Source organism: Doryrhamphus excisus, chromosome 1 (assembly GCF_030265055.1).
Source record: "Doryrhamphus excisus isolate RoL2022-K1 chromosome 1, RoL_Dexc_1.0, whole genome shotgun sequence".
Taxonomy (NCBI): Eukaryota; Metazoa; Chordata; class Actinopteri; order Syngnathiformes; family Syngnathidae; genus Doryrhamphus; species Doryrhamphus excisus.
The window spans coordinates 18,603,928-18,626,387 of NC_080466.1; the positions used below are offsets into that span (position 1 = coordinate 18,603,928).

At 41.3% G+C, this 22,460-nt stretch overlaps 2 protein-coding genes across 6 annotated transcripts in view; both read left to right on the top strand.

The window, feature by feature from the left end:
* On the top strand, positions 1 to 18,196 carry uso1 (USO1 vesicle transport factor). 4 transcript variants are annotated; one of them, XM_058080776.1, is made up of 26 exons: positions 1 to 238; positions 1,008 to 1,094; positions 1,192 to 1,256; positions 1,772 to 1,848; positions 2,053 to 2,064; positions 3,880 to 3,980; positions 6,183 to 6,285; positions 6,382 to 6,437; positions 6,543 to 6,663; positions 7,572 to 7,750; positions 8,860 to 9,000; positions 9,083 to 9,171; positions 9,282 to 9,436; positions 10,597 to 10,802; positions 10,914 to 10,934; positions 12,373 to 12,483; positions 12,575 to 12,693; positions 12,771 to 12,952; positions 13,567 to 13,688; positions 13,763 to 13,901; positions 13,973 to 14,142; positions 15,321 to 15,386; positions 15,462 to 15,560; positions 15,631 to 15,723; positions 15,802 to 16,017; positions 17,569 to 18,196. In XM_058080776.1, exons 1-26 carry the CDS (start codon positions 173 to 175, stop codon positions 17,650 to 17,652), a joined length of 2,880 nt encoding a protein of 959 aa, XP_057936759.1. In that variant the 5' UTR covers positions 1 to 172; the 3' UTR covers positions 17,653 to 18,196. The 4 variants fall into 4 exon arrangements, with proteins under 4 accessions (XP_057936759.1, XP_057936775.1, XP_057936768.1 ...); XM_058080792.1 differs by lacking the exon at positions 10,914 to 10,934; XM_058080785.1 differs by lacking the exon at positions 2,053 to 2,064.
* A 1,233-nt stretch (positions 18,197 to 19,429) lies between these two features.
* The window catches only part of coro2aa (coronin 2Aa), a 40,417-nt gene continuing 37,386 nt past the window's right edge, over positions 19,430 to 22,460 (top strand). The window contains exon 1 of one of the 2 annotated variants that reach the window (XM_058065355.1): positions 19,430 to 19,605. In XM_058065355.1, coding sequence (XP_057921338.1) covers positions 19,591 to 19,605 — 15 coding nt within the window. In that variant the 5' untranslated portion in view covers positions 19,430 to 19,590. The remainder of the gene's footprint in view (positions 19,606 to 22,460) is intronic. The other variant, XM_058065356.1, reaches the window with a different exon arrangement.

Genomic DNA, 22,460 nt, shown 5'->3' on the forward strand with positions numbered 1-22,460 from the left:
TGGCGAGGACTTCCGGGGTCGCTCTGTCACTACCCTGTGTTCCACCAAAAAAAAAAAAAACAATCTTTTTTTTCTTTTGAAGTCTTCACTCAGATTTTTTGATACCGGTGTTTCTTCAGAGTGGAGGGACATATTTTTTATTCCTACGCCGCCGATAGGACGTCTTGTCAAGATGAACTTTCTTCGAGGAGTGATGGGTGGACAGTCAGCCGGGCCGCAGCCCTCTGGAGCGGAGACGGTAGGGAAATAACACCGGCTATCTTTGACCAGCAACTAGCTTAGCTTTTACACACTATAAGACTTACTACATGTTTTTTTTAACCTAAACACTACCATTATTTACACTACACGTCACGCCAGCGTGTCTCCATATTTTCGTAGTGACAGCAATTAGCCTGCTATAATCACATTAACTAGCTAGCCAGAATGCTAATAGGCTAATGTAGCCAATATGTAATTCAGCAATGAGTCGTTGTAAGTAATAATCAATTATATATATTTATTCTAATTCCCATGTGACTACTATCCAACAAAATGGAGATCGCAGCAGAGTCAGTCCTCCAGTCATCTGTTCTGTCTTACAAACTGTGACGAGTGTCATGTTTTATGTCGTGTTTGAATTATTTTCTAGTACACATTTAACTCTGATGTACAGCCTTTAACGCATGCATTGATTAATTCTGGAGGCTTTACGGCTGAAATGGTTGCTTGTGGTGCTTTATATGAAATTTAAACGATAGTAATTGTCTGTCAGGCACACAGATTGACATTGTGTTTCACTGCAGTCAAATGTATTGCCACATTTGTGTAATACGTTAGGCTAGGACTCATTATGCTAGTCCTATACATTACTATTTATTGCACAGACCTTATGATGACTTCAGTAAATTGAAGGAGAAGACATGCGACTGGATATGTTTGACTATTTGAGAGTTTTCATTGTTAATTTGTCTCACTCATCTGCTTTTCTCTGCATATTTCTTTCATTTGTTCTGTATTTTTGCCAGATTCAGAAACTGTGCGACAGAGTGGCCTCCTCGACACTCCTGGAGGATCGCAGAGATGCAGTCCGTGCGCTTAAATCCCTCTCTAAGGTAAAGTATTCGGATGTGTTTTCATGAATTATGCCGTTATCGTAGGGTAATTATTGCCTTTGGCTTCCTGTCTTACAAGATTGCCTTTCTTTTGTAGAAATATCGAATGGAGGTTGGCATGCAGGCGATGGATCATTTGATTAACATCCTGCAAACTGACAGGTACATCCATGCAATTGTCAAACCCATTATTAATAACATAGTCTGACATATTTTGTACATAATCTACTGATTACTGCCTGTGACAACAAGTATTTAGACTCCCCCTGGTTCTCGATTTTAACTTGATGTAGATTTTGCAGATGGTTCCTTGAATTTTCGCCTGCTTCCTTAAGTAACGTGCTTTCTTGGCAATGTGACCGTTGCGTTTTGTCAGTTGCTTGTCGCCATTTGTTAATTTTAGCCTGCTTTTTTGCCTCAGCAATGACACCTTTTGTCTTTTTGTTGTTTAACCTTATGATGACGTTGTTATTCCTGACAAACATTGTAAAAGTAAGCTACAAAATAAAGTATTAACCAAGATTTTGTCACTGAAATGAACAAAATGCTCCCTTATTGTTGGCCACTGATGCACAAAAACGTAATTGTCGTCGTAGATGATGCTCCGGTTGTACAAGAATCGAATGACACGTCGTAGCTTCTGTACTGTTAACATTTGTTCTTCTGAAATCCGACAGGTCTGACTCAGAAATCCTTGGCTACGCTTTGGACACGCTATACAACATCATCTGCAACGACGAGGAGGAAGAGCAAGGTACTGAATGAACACTAGTTAGCAATGATCCAATTTACCTGTTCAAAGGTTGGCACCAGGAAGAACTTTTGTCTTTGTTGTTCTTGCCTGTTGAGTTCAATGTGCATTCCCTTTTCTGACTGTTTAGAATATATATATAATATATTTATGTATACTGTAAGATTCTCGTCTCTCTCTCTTCTCTTCCATGTCTTAACTTCACAGATGAATCGGAAGGTAACAATTTTTGACTGCATGATGCACCCAATTCCCCTTCCCTTGCACCAACCCCTGCCCCCTTCCCAGGAGCACTCACAAATAACAAATATAGCTTTAGGTAGACACTTTTCATGGCATGCCCTTAAAAGTCCACTGAGTGGTTTAAATGAGCTTTCTCAAATAGGGAAATAGACAAATGGGAACGTGATGGGTCAGTACTGAAATCAAACATATGCTCGATTTACGATACCTGATTCAGAGATTCATGCGCTCACGGCCAAATAGTTATGATCTGATCTGGATCGTGGTCGGCGGCCGATCCACTGTATTTTTGATCATCAGATAATATTGGCTTCCGCCACAAGGTTGCTGTATCATGTTTTATCACATACTACAGTATTAATTGGCCCTGTACCCTAGAAACCGCCAATGAATGATACGGGAAAAGGCCGAAATGATACTGTGTCAAAGCCCAGGGCAGTGATACTGATAAAATATAGAGTTCAACCATGTCCAGTATCAGCCCCCGTAGCTGTCCACTCAGAGCGCGCTGCTCTGGTATCGTGCCTGTGAAACAACCAACCAGAGAACAGCGCACGAGTGCTTAGTGCCTAGTGCTTCTCCAGTCACCAAAAAACACAAACTTTAATTGTCAGACATTGATAAGATAAGACTGTTGATAAAATATTATAGTTGAAATATTTTTGCAATTATTGTGTTTACACTGTTTAGATATAATACATGTAATAAACTGAAAATTTTCTGGAAACAAAATGGTCTTTTGATTAAATAGTATGTGATAATAAGCTCATGATTAAATAGTATGTGATAATAAAATCATCACATGGTTTGTCTGGTATCAGGCCCAGTATCATGCCCCCATGTGTCAGTATCAGCCCGAGATCGAGGGTCGAGGGCTGATACTGGCACGCCTGATACCTGGCACGCCTGATACCAGACAAACCATGTGATAACCTATAATTAACAAAGGGCTACACACCAACATGCTAGGTGCGGTATTGCGCCTAAAAATCCACTTGACTCCCGCCACCCGCACAAAGACGAAAACACATCATCACCATGCAGACATATCCACGGTGTACTGTAGTCAAGCGGTATTTCCCCCTCACTGCGCCCAGACTATTATGCTTGCGTGGGAGGTAACGCTCTAACCGCTGATTAATACTATGAACCATCAATAAATTACTAGTGTGTTGAAGAGACTTTAAAAAAGAAAGTGATATACGTATTCTAAATCACACCACAAATTGACGTATTACCATGTAAAATGATTAGTTCTTCCCTAAAAGTATTTTGAAAGGCTATTTTCTCCCTCTTTTATTGGATGAGGGACTTGACCTGACTCGGAGGTTTGTTACAAAACCAAACAATATTGTTGGTCATGCTGTGTAATAAAGAAGTAAGTTCGGCAATACTTGGGATGTATTATTTAAATTGCAATAAAACGTTATATTTCATAATATATATTATGTATGTATATATATAATATTTCATATTATAGTTGTGCCTCATTGATCAACATTATCTTAACATTAGCATCATAATGGCGCCTGGTCCTTGGTTTGTGTGTTGGTGACAGGAAGAAAAGCTCTGACTTGCTTAAGGGAGAAGTTGCTTTCTACCACCTTGTGGTTTGCATGTATAAACGGCATCAAAAACCACCTCATTTTGTTGCAGAAGCGGTATAAGTATTGCTGTGAACTAACTCAGGCTGACTGCATCCAACATATTCTACTCTTGCTTCCATCCCTTGTTTCCTGTGTTGTTGATTCTTGCCCAGTCTCACCTTTCATATCCTCTCTTTTTGTACAGATGAAGCCGCACAGAAGCAGGCAGATGACCTTGGCGCCAAGTTCACCGAGGCCTTCATTCAGGAACACGAGCACATTACCCTGCTCCTCACCTTATTGGAGGTACTTTGCAACAGCCTGCAACAGTGGGAACCTACTTATGTCAGTCTTGCTTATGTCGACCAAGTCATCTTATTACTAAAAAGGGTTTGCTTAATTTGAGACTCAACTGGGTCATTCATTCATTTTTTACCGCTTTTTCCTCACGAGGGTCGCGGGGGTGCTGGAGCCTATCCCAGCTGTCTTCGTGCGAGAGGAGGCGGGGTACACCCTGGACTGGTGGCCAGCCAATCACAGCGCACATATAGACAAACAACCATTCACACTCACATTCATACCTATGGACAATTTGGAGTCGCCAATTAACCTAGCATGTTTTTGGAATGTGGGAGGAAACCGGAGTAATCGGAGAAAACCCACACATGCACAGGGAGAACATGCAAACTCCACACAGAGATGGCCGAGGGTGGAATTGAACTCTGGTCTCCTAGCTGTGAGGTCTGCGTGCTAACCACTCGACCGCCGTGCAGCCTCAACTGGGTCATTTTAATGAAAATTGTCCGTTTATGTCAGCATGTGTTGTGTTCACTATGAAGTGCTTTGGGTACTTCAAAGGCACCATAAAATGCAATCAGTTAGTGTTATTGTTGTTTTAGTCAAGACATTCAATGAAATGACCACAGCAACTGTGTTATACAAGAATAGAATATATACAGTAAACCTCGGATATATCGGATTCAATTGTTCCCACTGGTTTTGTCCGATATAAGCGAAATCCCTTATATGCGCATACCGGAAAATGTCCGTTTTATATCCGGTATATGCGTAAATCGGATTTTATCCGTTATAAAAAGGCACTTCCTTGACTATGTTTCCAATGTACCTGGACTGGGCAATGAAAAGAGACGTAAGGTAATGAGAATTTAACTTTATTGGACTCTGAGCATAACAAATTGTTAATTAAGCTAGGCCCTGTTACGCCCGTCAGGCCTACGTTATTTCCAATAGTGAGGTTAAGATCTCATTCAATAAATCCCAGGGTGTTTTCTGGGAGCATTTGCCAGAATAACCCAGTTTCGTCGGCATTAAAAATGTCCTCTGCTTTAAAACGTCTCAGAATGTCAGCTAGCTTCGGAGCGCCACGATGCGGCCATCCGATATATGCGAGGGAAATTTAATGGAAATGCATTGGAACGGGACTGGAGATTTTGTCCGAAATAGTCGAAATCCGTTATAAAAAATCTGATATATGCAATGAATGTTTATTGGAAATGCATTACAGAAAAATCGGTTCTTTTTTATCTGTCCGTTGTGAGCGAATTTCCGATATATCCTAGTCCGATATATCCAAGGTTTACTGTATATATTTAGAATACCATACAAATATGCACAAACCTAGCATTGATTAGAAATAAGGCATTAAATGCACGGTGCCTTTTATGAGGAAATACCTTACTTTTTTGGCAATTGGTTATTTTCTTTGTTTATAAAAGTTGCTCTGCTGCATACTAAGCTGTGAAACGCTTGAAAAGCTGTACGGTTTCAGCTTTACCGATGCCATGTCTGCCCAGCAAGTGACACCATGCAAGCGTTTATTAGAAGGCACGCACAATCTGACACCCCCCCCCCATATCTCACAGACCTCCTCCATCCACACAATCCCCCGCATCCCCCTTCGCTCCTCAGACTCCAACCTCCTGGCACTCCCCTGTAAGACCAAGCTCCGAACCCATTCACTCCGTGCTTACCCTGACCTTCCCAGTTTCAAAAAACAACTAAAAAAACCCACCTCTTTAAATCTGTTTTTAATGTCTAACTTTTTATACCTGACTGCTGTGCCCCGCCCCGCTTTTACTCATGTTTTAACTGCGTATTAACAAATGAATGTTGTATTTTAACGTATCTTTTACACTGTTTACTTGTTTTTATTCAACTCCATTTTTCTGTAAAGTGTCTGAGTATTTTCAAAAGCGCTATACAAATAAAATGTATTATTTATTATTATTATAAGGCATTTATTTGAGAGGATCCCTTTATTTGTACAAATGCATTTTTGCAGTATTATACGTTTTTGATATGTTTGCTCAGCTAGCTACATACTGCAGCTTTACAGATGCTCGGTCTGCTCTGCAGGTGCTGTGTGTTGGGGTTATGACGTGTTAGTCTTATTTTTAGGCACTATTTGAGGACATAGGCGGTCAGGTCTGTCAGAAAAAAAAACATCTGACTTATTCATACTGAATACTCATGTATTTCCATTTTTAGGAGTTTGACTTCCATGTGCGTTGGCCCGGTGTGAAATTGTTGACGGCCCTCCTGAAGAGCCAGTGTGTGCAGGTGCAGAGCATCATCCTGGTCAGCCCTATGGGTCAGCTCCTCCACTATGATATATATATATATATGACATTTATGTTGACATTGTGACCCTTCCCTGTTTGTAATCCGCACTCGTGTACACTCGCAGGTGTTTCCAGGTTGATGGATTTGTTGGCAGACTCCAGAGAAGTGATCCGAAATGACGTGAGTGCCCTCTTGTCAAATCAGAGCCGTGACACAATGTTGCTGTTCCAGATTCACAGCACTATGGCGACCATATTATATCACTGACATGTTCGCCTCCCACAGGGATTGTTGTTGCTTCAGCAGTTAACTAAAGGCAACGCTGCCATTCAGAAGATTGTGGCGTTTGAAAATGCATTTGAACGCCTACTGGATATCATCACGGAAGAGGGAAGCAGCGATGGAGGTACACCTAAAACCAGGGGTCTCAAACTCAATTTACAAGGGGGCCACCGGAGCTAGGTTCTGGGTGAAGCCGGGCCGCATCAGGTTTAAAAAAAAAACAAAAAAAAAACGCATTTATTAAAAATTGGAAAAAAAATCGATAAAAAAACTATCTTCAATGCTTTTGCTTCTGCTATACCCTACGCTTTTTCAGTACTTTGGTTCCGGTTTTCCACACCAAAACATCTGATAAAACATTCCACTGTTCTCAAATATCTTAATTTTTATTTTTCTATACACCAAAATAAAAAATGAACAAATTAAGAACAAAGACAATAAATCAATCAATCAGTAATAAATAAGTAAAATAATAATAAAACAGCAAATAAGAAAAACGTAAGAAACCACATACAGTTGGTAGAGAAATTATTTTTTTCAAATTCAAATGTACAGTATTAACAGTTATTTAACCTTTAACATGAACATTAATGAAACTTAATAATTTTACTCAATTAGCAAGTTAGCATCGTACTCAGTTCCATTTGGGAGCAGCGTCGTAACTTTAACAACATGTTTGATGAGATGCTTTATCTTGACGTGTATTTTCCGTTTTATTCCAAATCATTTCCTGCATTTATTTGTACCCAGCGTCATAAGTCTTTAGCTTCATTGCTAATCCAAAGCAAAACAGGGCGGGGTAACAGGGTAGGGTAACAGTATGGGCGGGGCAAAATCATGTTAATTGTGTCCGGTGTGCACACAGCTTTAAGCTGTCATTTCAACATTAAACTTTGGTATCAAGGTGGGGGCCTCAAACTAGCATCTCGAGGGCCGCAAGTTTGAGACCCCTGCCTAAAACATTCATCCTAATATTTATTGAATCTCACCTCTTGTAATTTCTACATTTAAGATTGTGTGTCCTGTATGCAGGTATCGTGGTGGAGGACTGTTTGCTGCTGCTCCTCAACCTCCTCAAGAACAACAGCTCCAACCAGAACTTCTTCAAGGAGGGCTCTTTTATCCAGAGGATGAGGCCGTGGTTTGAGGTGGGCGACGACAACTCCGGCTGGTCTGCACAGAAAGTTACCAACCTCCATCTGATGCTGCAGGTACCACGCGACACTCCTGTGTGTTTATCTTAAGGGACAATACTATAGAAAGCATGGATATACTGTACTTTAGAGTAGTCAGTGTACAGCTTGTATGGAGTTACTGTCAACACACAGCCATTGTTGTCTAAATAGCTGGCGACACAATTGTGAACATGTCCAAAATGTGAATATTTAGTATCAGCACCATTATGTAGCCATGCCTTAATCCTCTTAGACATGGAATCCACCAGAACTGCGCAGATTGTTACTGGAATCCTCTCCCACTCCTCCATGATGATGTCACTGGTGGGTGGTAGACACCTTGAGCTCCTCCACCTTTCAGCGGCCTTAGGATGTTCTACAATAGCTCAATTGGGTCTACGTGTGGAGGAGACATACTTAGTCACTCAGTTGCCTTCTTAGACGTACGTTTAGACTCATATCATGTCACAGCACATGTTGGAATTCATGTTGAACCGCAACTCCACAGTACCTGCAGCACTTGTGCAGCCCCAGACCATACGCTACCACCGTCATTCTGGATACATATAGACAATAGTGGCTGTGTGTTGACTTATTTTCATTCATTCATTCTGTGGGTAGAATTGAACCCTGGTCTCCTCGCTGTGAGGCCTGCGCGCTGACTTAGTTTCATTCATTCATTCATTTTCTACCACTTTTTCCACACGAGGGTCGCGGGGGTGCTAGAGCCTATCCCAGCTGTCTTTGGGCGAGAGGCGGGGTACACCCTGGACTGGTCGCCAGCCAATCACAGGGCACATATAGACAAACAACCATTCACACTCACATTCATACCTATGGACAATTTGGAGTCGCCAATTAAGCTAGCATGTTTTTGGAATGTGGGAGGAAACCGGAGTACCCGGAGAAAACCCACGCATGCACGGGGAGAACATGCAAACTCCAGAGATGGCCGAGGGTGGAATTGAACCCTGGTCTCCTAGCTGTGAGGTCTGCGCGCTGACTTATTTTCAGTGGATGGTAATTCTCTACTGCTAATCAAGCTGTACACTGACTACTTTAAATTATATTCAACTATACTTTGTATGATACTGTCTTTTGAGATGGTATACTGTAATAAAAATAGTTTCTGTGGGTGATACCAGCTGGTGCGAGTCATGGTGTCCCCTGTGAACTCTCCGGGAGCCACAGCCAGCTGTCAGAAGTCGATGTTCCAGTGTGGCCTCCTGCAGCAGTTGTGCACCATCCTCATGGCCACCGGGGTGCCGGCAGACATACTCACCGAGGTAAATGACAGTTTCACTCTCCGTTGAAACTGTCATTGCTGTGACCATGCTTATTAAGTCATATGTGGGTGCCTCCTTCCAGACCATCAACACTGTGTCAGAGGTCATCAGGGGTTCACAGGTCAACCAGGACTACTTTGCGTCTGTCAACGCTCCTTCTAACCCACCAAGGTAAAACACAGCCATCCCATAAGTAAACTGAATGGGTAACACTGCCATTAGCAGTACAATACAGACGCCAGCCACCAGTGTCCTCATCTGTCTCCTCTGGCTATTTGCAGACCTGCCATCGTGGTCTTGCTCATGTCCATGGTCAACGACAGACAGCCGTTTGTGCTTCGCTGTGCTGTCCTCTACTGCTTCCAGTGTTTCCTCTATAAAAACCAGAAAGGGCAGGGAGAGATTGTGGCTACATTGCTGCCCTCCACTATTGACGGTCAGTCCGTGCTGTTAGTTACTGTTATTAAATATTTTTAAGTGCAGTATCGTTTTCATTGCTGTTTGGTTGCTATTCAGCAGGATTCCGCAATAACAACACAACAAATGCATCTGAACTCCGGTGTGGCACAGAATCTAGCATATTTTGGTGCAGATCTGGATAAAAATGCAGCTAGAGGTTCATAATGCCTCACATGTGACTGTTATAGGACTTTCACATGCATGTGTGCAACCACAGGAACCCAACCTTTATATCAGTACTGTCCTTTCTGCATAATCAGAATAATTAGAATGACTGAAAATAATCCAAGTAAAAACCCACATAGGCAACATGCTTTATGTTTTAATGCTATCTCTATTGCTAATAGTTAATGATAATTAACTGCCACACTGCACAATGTAGATAAATACAATGCTTGGAAATACCGTATTTTCCGGACTATATGTCGCACTTTTTTTCATAAGTTGACTGTTCTTGCGACTTATAAATGAAAAAACTGTTTATGTTACATAAACGCTGGACACCTTTTCTGTTTATGTTTATTTTTTGTGTAGCTGTACCATTATGTTAGCATATCTTACACCGATTCAGCCTGTTCTCTATTCTTTTTTTGTTAGAATTTGCCTTCCAAGAGGGCGTAATGTCTATTTTGGTCATAAAATAAATTACCCACAAAAAATACGACTTCTACTCCGGAGCGACTTATGTATGTTTTTTTCTACCTAATTATGCATTTTTGGCCTTGTGCGACTTATACTCCGGAGCGACTTATGTATGTTTTTTTCTACCTAATTATGCATTTTTGGCCTTGTGCGACTTCTACTCCCGAGCGACTTATGTATGTTTTTTTCTACCTACTTATGCATTTTTGGCCTTGTGCGACTTATACTCCGGAGCGACTTATGTATGTTTTTTTCTACCTAATTATGCATTTTTTGCCTTGTGCGACTTATACTCCGGAGTGACTTATAGTCCAGAAAATACAGTAATCTGCAAAGTTTAGAAAGTTGTACAAAATGATGTTGCAGATGTCGACAGATTTCTTAATGAATACTTTTACTATCCTTCATACACGTTTACATTTTTATTTTTAGAGGTTCTAAAAATGTCAGTGTTCTCCCCTTTATCAACCCTAATGTGGTGTTTGTGTTCCTCAGCCAACTGCATCTCAGCAGGTCAGCTCCTGTGCGGTGGCCTCTTCTCAGCAGACTCCCTCTCCAACTGGTGTGCGGCGGTGGCTTTGGCTCACGCCCTGCAGGACAACCTCACCCAGAAGGAGCAACTCTTGCGGGTCCAGCTGGCCACCAGCCTGGGCAAACCTCCCGTCTCTTTGTTGCAGCAGTGCACCAACATCCTCTCTCAGGTAAATGCCTATTCTGATGCTCTTAGATGTGTGTGTCTTTAAAAGGGGGAGTGTTTTAATAGCCAATTGTAACATCATTGATTAGAGCAGTGTCACATTGTGGTTTTTCAGGGTGATAAGATCAGCCGGCGGGTGAGTAAAGCGCGTGTGACGTGTTTTTTTTTTGTGTGTGAGTGTGGTTTTGGGGAGCCACCTGTCTTGTTTTTTCAGCTTGGCTTCTGGAGGAATTTTTTTTTTGTGTGGGGGGCTTATGTATGAAGGGGATCTTGGTGTCGAGCTACTCTTGGTTCCCCTTCCTGGCATGCGGCTCTTAATCTTGCTGCACTGGTGCAACCCCCTCCCCCCATGATTTGCAATGCAGCAACTTTTGGGCCTAGTTACTATATTTCCTATATTGGTGTGTTCAACTGCAGAGAGTACCAGGCATTTGTTTGAGTATATTTTTGTCTGGGAAAATTATGATCTACATAACAAAATGTTATTATTAAATATAAGTCATTATTATGACTTGCTGGTCAATGTAGAATTTTATTTTTAGCAGCTATTGCTCCACACTCTTTAAAGTCTATGGTAATCTTCAGCTTTACAGATGCCACGTCTGCCGATGTTCAAGGCCAATGTTGGTCAATAAAACGCTTTGTTTTGTTTCACTTTTGTACATTACTTCCTACAATGAGACTAAATATGAAAAGGTGATTATTATAAGTTGTGTAGGTTAAAATGCCGCTTGGATTTTAGATTTGCCATTGTGACTCATATCTCCGTTGTTGTTGCATGTTGATGAGTTTCTTGCCTTTGCACTATATTGATTGCTTTTTTTAGCTTTTGATGTAGAATTAAAACCGTGCCATCCCTATGCAATCATAGCAGTTTTTCCAAAACGCATTAATCTACCTAACTGTGTATGAATATCAGCTAGGCTTTGTCCTGTTTTTTTTTTTTTGCTAACCCCCTTAACGGCTGATGATTACAATAAAGGAATAACTAAGTTGTAGAGTTTAAGTTGTGAAAATTAGACTGAATGGTTTGAAATTTCATTGTTTGCCTACTGAAATAAGAGTGTTGACCTAATAGTTTTTTTTCCTGACAATGAAATTTCCCATTTGGGACTTCATGTAATTTTTTGTCACCCAGATTGAATTTTGAACATGCACGCCATCTCCTGCGTATGCTTCCTCATAATATTCTTGTAGGAGCTAATAGTGTATAATATTTATATTTATTCACACATCAGTCACTTCATTAGGTACACCTATGTATTCTAGTAAGCTGAAGTAGAGCCAAAAATGCTCTTTACAGCTTTTTATTTGCCCTCGACACATTCTAAAAAAAAAAACCCTGTTAAACAAGATAGTTGGTAGTAATTATATTAAAAATACTGTTTTGTCACCTAGAACACATAGCTGTATTATTTCCAAGTATATGTAATGTATGTAAAATGTCTTCGCATATGTATGGGTTAGTCCCCGCATCCTTTTATTGTTCTACGTGCAGGTGTACCTGATATTGTGACCCATATAGTATACACCGCTCACCATTGACTCAAGATATTTTTCTCTGTCTTCCGCAGGGCAGCAAAGTACAGACGAGGGTGGGCCTCCTCATGCTGCTGTGCACGTGGATCAACAACTGTCCCATCGCCGTCACACACTTTCTCCACAATCAGGAAAACGTTCCTTTTGTATCCTTCCACTGCCTCCTCTCTAAGGAGACGACTAGCCTGCCGCGTGTTTCTTGTGTTGACCGCATCCTTGACTTGACGACTGATGTAGCTAACAGCTCAGATCTCCGAGAATCTGGGAGAGGATGAGCGTCTGGTGCAGGGCCTGTGCGCGCTGCTGCTGGGCATCTGCATTTACTACAACGACAACTCGTTAGAGAACTACACCAAGTGAGCGCCACTTTCTGACTCATCGCACACGTCGATGGTTGTTTGTGCACTTATTTGTTTCCCTTCCGCTCCCTCAGAGAGAAACTGAAGCAGCTGATTGAGAAGCGTATTGGCAAGGAGAACTTTGTGGAGAAGCTGGGTTTTATCACAAAGCACGAGCTGTACTCACGGGCCGCACAGAAGCCGCAGCCCGTTTTTCCATCTCCGGAGCAGATGCTGTTCGATCACGAGTTCACTAAGCTGGTCAAAGAACTGGAGAGTCAGTCATCACTTTGTCTACTTTGTCATGTGTTTAATTTTACAGTTCTGTAGTTTGTGTTCATATAAAATAAGGAAAATTTAAATAGTCTGGGGGCTGCACAGTGGTCGAGTGGTTAGTGCACAGACCTCACAGCTAGGAGACTCGGGTTCAATTCCACCCTTGGCCACCCTTGGCCACCCTCGGCCATCTCTGTGTGGAGTCTGCATGTTCTCCCCGTGCATGCGTGGGTTTTCTCCGGGTACTCCAGTTTCCTCCCACATTCCAAAAACATGCTAGGTTAATTGGCGACTCCAAATTGTCCATAGGTATGAATGTGAGTGTGAATGGTTGTTTGTCTATATGTGCCCTGTGATTGGCTGGCCACCAGTCCAGGGTGTACCCCGCCTCTCGCCCGGAGACAGCTGACCCTCGTGAGGATAAGCGGTAGAAAATGAATGAATGAATGAATGAATTAAATAGTCTGTTCCAGGGTCAAACTGTTACCATCCTGAAATACTAATTGTACATGCTATTGCCATTTTCACATAAAATTAGGGGTGATGCCTAAAAAATTCCAAATTGTATGATTTAGCAGGCATTCTCAGTCTCTTTAATGATTTTCCCGTCATCAGGCGTGATCACCAAGGCGGTCCACAAGTCCAGTGAGGAAGAGAAGAAAGAAGAGGAGGTGAAGAAAACATTGGAGCAGCATGACAACATTGTAACGCAGTACAAAGAGCTGATCCGGGAACAGGTAACAAACCGACTGGACAAGACTCAAACCGTTAAACTCTTTGATGTCCTCACTGTGGTCACGTGATTTGCCAGGATGCCAAGATCCAAGAGCTGAAAGAGCAGATGGCCTCCATGACGTCCCAGAATGAAGAGATGCAGACCACCATGGTCCAGCAGCTGAGCCAGATCCAGCAGCACAAAGACCAGTACAACATACTCAAGCTCAAGCTAGGTGCGGGCCACCTTAACCCTGACAGCGCTCCAACACATAACAACCAAACTTCCATTTTTTTTACTTTCCAGGGAAGGAGAACCAGAGTCAGGCTAACAGTCTTCAGGGAGATGGCTCCCAGGTGAACGGGATGCAGACGGAAGAAGTGGCGCAACTACGAGAGGAGATGGAGGAGCTCCGCAGTCAACACGCTCTTCTCCAGACACAACTTAGTGACAAAGAGGCGGTCATTAATACTCTGGTTAGTAATAGCTGTGGTCTTTATTTACCAAAACTGCTAAGCAAACAGGGATAGTCAGCTGGGATAGGCTCCAGCATACCCAAAATGAGTACCCAAATGACCCTAATGAGAGACAAGCAGCATAGAAAATGGATGAAAGTTATCAGTAATGTTCGGAGACGTGACGTTAGCTTGCCTTACCTTTCACACTGCATGGAGACTGGCTACTTCGATACGCTTTAAAATGGAGAGGTTAACTAGTTAGCTCAATAGCTTGCTATGCTAGCGGCAGCCGTCTGTTATGTGATGCGCACTGTGATGTAAGCTAAGAATAATGGAGTGTAAAAGTGACTGTGGGGTGTTATTTCATGTCTACAGGGCTCTAATAATGATACAACGTGTTTAGAGGGTCTTACTCAATACATTCCATAGTTTGATTCCACCACGTTAAAAAGCCATAGCATTTCAGTGTGTGTAATCAAACTATGGAATGGATTGAGTAAGGACCTCAAACAATGCACAACGATGAGCCAATTCAAGAAACAATACAAGCAGTTGATGTTTGCTAAATACAAGGATGAAGGGTCTTGAACCAGTCATGATGTGCTATATATATCACTATATTGACACTTACTATGGTACCCATTATGTCATTGGATGCTCATATCACCTCGTACTTCGGCATGTGACAAAAATAAAATAAAAAAAACCTTAAAACTATATTAGGAAAGCAGGAAGTGAACAAATGTAACAGTTACTGATTGTAAAAGTACCAGATGGAGGGGTAGGATTTAATAAGCTTTGCTTTAAGCTAAGCTTTGCTTTCTTCCTACTCTTTTTGGACATGTGGAACTGTGAACTGATTATGTGATGCATTCAATTGTAATCTGATGCATGTTCAAATGAAATGAAACCATTACCATTAGAAAGTCATAAACAGGGTTTCTATGCTCTACCTACATAAATATTCAACTCAGTAATTTTGAATTCTACTTCAAAAGCATCTTTTTGACAACATGGTCATTTATTTATAAGTATATTGCAATTAATAGAACCAATTTTGTGATAGCAGCAAGGAGTAATACCACTGATGAGTAATACAGCTATTAATGCCAATGTTTTTTAACCTGCCGCTAATTATTTGCTATTGTACACCATAACAAACTATGTGGTTAATTCAAGTGATTGTATTTTTATAGCGATCTAAGGGGTCACAGCCAACAGAGGGCGCCACAGGAGGCTCAGACAACACAGAACTACTAAAGGTGACAGGACTTCACTACTTCTTCATGATGACATACATCATCAGGGCTCCTGTACTAACCTCTCATGACTTGCAGGAGCTGGAGCTTCTGAGGAGTCAGGTCCAGTCCCAGTCGTCCGAGATCAACCAGCTTAAGACTGACAACCAGGACCTGTTTAGAAGAGCTGAAACTGGGGTACAGTGACACATGTGACCTTTTAATGTGTTCTATATGTACGTAATTCTAATCCATTGAACTTCATTAGTCTTCAGACACCAGCGCAAGTGGAGACTCCTCTAACATGGCGGAACTGGAGAGCAGACTGGCAGCGCAAACGTCTGAGACAGAAAGACTCAAAGTGTGTGACCTGCATATGCTTTCTCTCATCATTTGAAATCACACATTTCACCATGTGCTTCCTCGCCGTCCTCATCAGGAGGAGGTCAGGGGTCTGACGGAGGGACGGGTGCAACTGGAGCAGCAGGCGGCCTCAGCCACCAGTTCGGTGGCCATTCTGCAAAGGGAGAAAGCTAAGCTCCAAACAGATCTTCAGGAGTCCAAGAAGGAGCAGGACGACCTGCTGATGCTGCTGGCTGACCAGGATCAGAAGATCCTCAGCCTCAAAGAGAGGCTCAAAGAACTGGGAGAGACGGTAGGCCTGATGCGGTTCTTACCACTTGTTCTTATCTGTTTGTGTAGCTTAGCACCAAGCAGCATATGGTTCTGATACTACTTTCTAAGGTTGCCGTGTTGACTTTTTACCTTCTCCATTTTAATGCGGGTGCCATTTTATACAGAACGACATCAGAAAATGCCGGCTTTTGCTGCATCTTGGGGGTGAACAGTCACATTTCAATCTCAGTCCACATTCTGGAATTTTTGTTTACATGCCTGGCTGGAAGCATCTGGCTCGTTCTGAGCTACAAGTGGCTATTAGCTTCATGGATTACATCAATCATCATCATCACTTACCTTGTCACCGAACAATCTTACTATCTTGGTGTCATTATAATACAGTGGCACTGTCTCTAGACCAAACAACATGGCTGGTCTCACCACAGTTTTGCATGCATCAAATTACAATTGAATGCATCCCATAATCAGTTCACAGTTCCACATGTCCAAAAGGAGTAGGAAGAAGCAAAGCTTATTAAATCCTACCCCTACATCTGGTACTTTTACAATCAGTAACTGTTACATTTGTTCACTTCCTGCTTTCCTAATATAATTTAAGTTTTTTTTGTTTGATTCCACATACTGAAGTGCTATGGCTTTTTAACGTAGTCCCAGCATATAAGTGTCCTTTTCACAATCGCCATTGTTCTGACCTGTTGAACTTAAAGTACTTAAAATTATTCACCTTCTGTATCTCTTCTCCCTGTAACCTCACTCTTCCACTCGGGTCCCTGTCATTCACACACATATACTTTGTCTTGGTGCAGCTAATCTTCATTCCTCTCCTTTCCAGGGCAAACCTCCACTCTTCTAGCATCTCCTCCACCTTTTCCCTACTCTCACTACAAATCACAATGTAGTAAACCCTGTATTACATCCAAAGGCAAAAAATTGCCTGGACTAGGATTGTCATATCATGTATTTTAACATTCCCTACTTTATCGAAAACTGTGAAGAAAATGAATTTGAGACCCTTGCTTTACACTGCAAGGGGAAAAAAGTTTTGTTTGAGTTATTCGCACTCAAATAACCAAATATTTTGGTTGTATCAACAATGTAAATCAAGTAATCTCAACTCATTTTCAAATCAGGTTAACAAATTATTTCTATTAATTTCAATTTAATTGTGAGTTGAATTTACTTGAGCTAATTTGTTAGACTAAATCAAAAGTGAGTTGAGATTACCAAAATATTTGGTTATTTGACGTAATAAAGAAAGTTCATAAAACAAAGCAATAAGTCACATGAACTTGATCTTTTAAGTTGGAGAAAATTAGTTGTGAGTTGAAATTACCTGAAATAATTTGCTAGATCAAAATTTTGTTTTATGTGTGGGCCTTTCATACAGAAAAGCGCCTGGAAAATTCTGGTTTGTGTACCACCCTCTGTCGCAGCCCTTATAAGTATAAAGTATAAAGTGCCGGCTAAACTTCCCTAATTTACTCAATTTTGTGTCACGGCCATTCATACAGAACAGGAAGAAATGGAAATTTCGTCAGTGTGACACTTCATGACACTTTGCTTGCAGGTGGATGATGAAGATGACCTAGACAGTCGGGACCAAACAGATGAAGACGACGAGGAGGAGGATGAAGATGAAGACAAGGACTAAGAAAACTGCAGGGATTATTACAACAACAACAAAAAAAGGACGTAAATGAGAAACAAGGACTTTGGATATGAAGCAGGTTTCTCTCCAGTTGCCATGTTTTCAGCAATGTCACTATTACATTACTGCTAATGTACCACATTTGCAATTTAAAAAAATAACAAAAAAAAGGCTCTTTCAGAGACAACTGGGAGCTTCAAAGTCATCAGTGCGTTCATCTCGGCTATTTTTATCATCATGCGGGATGACTTCCTGTAACGTGTCAGACTAAAAGTTGATAAAGGAAAGCTAGTCTGCCGCATTTACACAGGAAAAAAAGTAGCATCATCTTTCTTTATTTCAGTATTTTCCAACAATCATTCATGTTTTCCGCTCTGCGATATGCTGCAAAAACTGACAGACAAGATGTACAAAAAAACAAAACAACAAGATATTTTTGTCATCGGGCTTCTGAACGAAGATGCTGTGTAACTTAAAACATTTATGAGCCACGTTGAAAGAATCTATTAAAGGAGTAATGGTTGGTAAATTAAATTTTACTAAATCAGCACTGGATGTTTTGCTCTTATGTGTTCATAGTGACATTTAATACTATGCCTGATTGGAGAGAATGCCAGCATTTTGTATATGGGTGTGACCTCAACAGGAGTGCAGTGACAGTTTGTCAACACTAGAGGGCGACAAACGTCCTCCCAAAACAAAATGCGTCGCCGTTGCAGTATTCTAAAAATACATGCCAGTAACTCTCATTGGGACACATTACCTTAGCCTTGTTGGGGAAAAACACTTTCACTGCGTTTTAGCAGTAATTTAAAACCATTGGATTTTGTAATACAATTGTGATGATTCTAATTTTCTTAGCTTTAAAAATTATATTAGCTCATATATATTCCTTTTTTTATGAATATGTTTAGGCCGGCTGTTTCACTCATTCCTCAAATCAACATAACATGCTGTATTAGTATTTGTTCTGCAAAATAAGTACACCTTGTCATTATTTGGAGAGCGTTTAACGTTTTTAAGATACTCATCACACAGAGATGCCTGAGGGTGGAATTGAAATCGAGGCTCCTAGCTGTGAGGCCTGCGCACTAACCACTTGGATGCCGTGCAGCACGTTTTTAAGATATTAAACCAGTATTTTGATATTTTTAAAGTAAGTTTAAAAAAAAAAAAGCAATTCACATAATGAATTACATATGTAACATTGAGACCGAGTGTTTAGTGCATAGGCCTCACAGCTAGGAGACCCGAGTTCGATTCCACTCTCGGCCATCTCTGTGCGGGTTTTCTCCCGGTTTCCTTCCACATTCCAAAAACAGGCTAGGTTAATTAGCGACTCCAAATTGTCCATAGGTATGAATGTGAGTGTGAATGGTTGTTTGTCTATATGTGCCCTGTGATTGGCTGGCGGGCCACCAGTCCAGGGTGTGCCCCGCCTCTCGCCCGTGACAGCTGGGATAGGCTCCAGCACCCCGCACGACCCTTGTTAGGATAAACATTAGAAAATGAATGAACATCAACATTGATTTATTTTAAGAAAGAAATAAAATAAAAATAAAAAAATAAATTAAATAAAATAATAAAAAATTAAAAATATATTTATTTTCAATTAGACGGCAGACAGGTTTAACTGCGAAAAATTCTTTACAACTGTATAAATAGTAAATACTATTTGAATAAAACAGGATCGACGAAGCCCCCTGTTTAATCCCCCCCACCCCACCCCGCCTTCAACCCCTCCCTCCCTCCTTTCCTTCTTCCTTCCTCCTCCTCCTCCTCCTCCTCATCCTGGAAGTGGGATCACTGAGCGGTAGGCACCGGTACAGAGCACCATGACACCGACTCTCTCCTAACTTGGACCCCCACGGCTGCTCCACAAGTCCTGGGGGTAGGAGGGGAACACATCCACCGCCGCCTTCCAAACACCACCAGCGCCGTATGACCGCCACAAAGGTGAGCTCAGTCACGTAGGACATGACAAGTGATTTTGTTGTTCCCCGCGTGGGTGTGAGTGCGGGGAGTGGTCTGCTCGAGACGACATGGAGGTGTTTGCACTTCCGGAAGGGGGATGCGACACGTGCACCTGCTAACGTTACTTTTTCAACGAATTCGGTAGAAGTGGGCGATAATGTTAATGTTGGTATTGAGCCGATGCCTGGTAAATACAGGTCCACATTTACCGATACAGTGGCGTATAAGTCGTATAAGATCATGAAATTATGTAATGTTGCCTTACATTTGTTGACCATATTGTTACCACAGTAATTCGTAGGACATACACAAACAAAAACTCCCTTGTGAACAATTTAAGAACGTGTGAATGTAATAATTCAAAACAGTGTGACAATATAAACAAAAAACCGCAATGATTCCCTTTTATTAAACATTTTTTGGGAGAAGTTGTCGTTCAAATTCCTGTCAGACAGAACTGAAAAGTATCATTCTCATCAAGCTAGTTTTGCTAGTATCAATACAATACTGGAACTACCGTGTTTTAGTGATGTTATCAATATTTGGGACCCCGCCTTACATTTTTATTTAATTAGCAAATATGCTAAAAAAAAGAAAAGAAAAGATTAGACTCTCCTCTTTCATCGGAAAACATTAGTTACTACATTTTCCCGATCAGCAGTAGAACATTGGTATGTTTCAGGAAAATATCAGTCCCCAACTATAAAAGGGAGAAAACCAAAAGACAGATTTCAAGTATAATGTTCACTTTGAAGGGCTGCACGGCGGTCAAGTGGTTAGCACGCTAACCAGGGTTCATTTCCACCCTCGGCCGTCTCTGTGTGGAGTTTGCATGTTCTCCCCGTTTAGCGTGGGTTTTCTCCGGGTACTCCGATTTCCTCCCACATTCCAAAAACATGCTAGGTTAATTGGTGACTCAAATTGTCCATAGGTATGAACGTAAGTGAGAATGGTTGTTTGTCTATATGTGCCCTGTGATTGGCTGGTGACCAGTCCAGGGTGTACCCTGCCTGCCTCTCGCCCGAAGACAGCTGGGATAGGCTCCAGCACCCCCAACGACCCTCGTGAGGAAAAGCGATAGAAAATGAATGAATGACACAAATATTGTTTTTAGTCTACTTTTTGCTATACCAAAATAAACAGCACAAAAATGAGTGGTTTTACATTAAAGTAACAATTTGTTTACAAATGGAACACCATGAAACTTTTAGATTTGGAACCGAACCGTTTCTCACTTAACCTGATGTCTTATCAAATGCACTTCTGCCACCTTGTGGCTGATTTTATGGCTTAAAAGTGAAGTGTGAATGCATTAGTGGAGGGTTGCATCATCAGCTCTATGTTCCTCTCATGGATAAAAGGCATACCATATTTTCTGGACTATAAGTCGCTCCGGAGTATAAGTCGCACAAGGCCAAAAATGCATAATTAGGTAGAAAAAAAAAATACATAAGTCGCACTGGAGTAAAAGTCGCATTTTTTGCGGGTAATTTATTTTACAAACTACTTGACCAAAACAGACATTACGTCCTCTTGGAAGGCAGGTTCTAACAATAATAAAAGAATTGAGAACAGGCTGAATAGGTGTAAGATATGCTAACACAATGGTTATTCAGCTGCACAAAAAGTAAACATAAAAGGTGTCCAGTGTTTATGTAACATAAACATTTTTTCATTTATAAGTCGCTCTGGAGTATAAGTCGCAGGAACAGCCAACCTATGAAAAAAAGTGCGACTTATAGTCCGGAAAATATGGTAACATGTTTTTAGCAACTTGGGATGTCACCCCCTGTAGGCTGGAGGTTAGGGGAAAAAAACAGGTTTTTCATTTGTTTGTTAGTTTGAAAGTAAGCTAGCTAAAGTAAAGTGGAACCTCAGTTAGCATCCACCTTGGTTAGCATGTTTTTTGGTTTTTAAAATTTACACCACTAAGGAACTTAGTGAAAACTTCACCTATGGAACCTATGGAAAAAAGTGTGACTTATAGTCCGGAAAATACGGTATAAATATGTTGTTGGGATTATAAATATGTCTTTGGTGGACAAGTGGTTAGCGCGCAGGTCACACAGGTAGGAGACCCGAGTTTGATTCCACCCTCGGGCATCTCTGTGTGGAGTTTGCATGTTCTCCATGTGCATGCGTGGGTTTTCTCCGGGTACTCCGGTTTCCTCCCACATTCAAAAAAAAAACATGCTAGGTTAATTAGCGACTCCAAATTGTCCATAGGTATGAATGTGAGTGTGAATGGTTGTTTGTCTATATGTGCCCTGTGATTGGCTGGCCACCAGTCCAGGGTGTATGAATGAAAAAGTGTGGGAAAAGCCTTGAATTTTGGTTCTGATGCAACGACTGCTAATGAAAGTTTCATGCATAATTGTCATTGAAAAATGTTTGAACTACTAGCGGATCGGATCAATATAAATGTTTGCTTTCACTTTAAAACAACTTGCACCGCCAGTGCATCCAATGGTCCTGTTCAGTGATGACACGCCATTCTTTCCTCCCTGCAGGGGTGAGTTGTTGTCAATGAGACCACCAGTGGAGCAGATGGTTGAGAGCCATTGTGCGTCCCTCACTCTTGTTTTTGGGCCGACATAAACAAACTTAAAACAAAAGAAGGAGCAGTTTGAGCGTGTAATGACCCGAGTCTAATGCGCATGGAGAGCCACAGCGGTGGGAGACGCCCACTTGCCCCCCACTAATCATATATATTTTGGTACTTTTGAGGTTGTTTTCTGATACTGGTTGATATCATAAAGGAGTACCATGAAGGCATTCTGGAGCAAGGGTATTTTTTAAATGCATTTTCATCTTGATGTGCACCAAAATGTAATATT

Coding starts and splice junctions, on each gene's coding strand:
- uso1 (XM_058080776.1), top strand. CDS start 173: ATGAACTTTCTTCGAGGAGTGATGGGTGGACAGTCAGCCGGGCCGCAG. Junction 10,803..10,913: donor GCACCAACATCCTCTCTCAG/GTAAATGCCTAT, acceptor GTGGTTTTTCAG/GGTGATAAGATCAGCCGGCG. Junction 12,953..13,566: donor GCTGGTCAAAGAACTGGAGA/GTCAGTCATCAC, acceptor TCCCGTCATCAG/GCGTGATCACCAAGGCGGTC.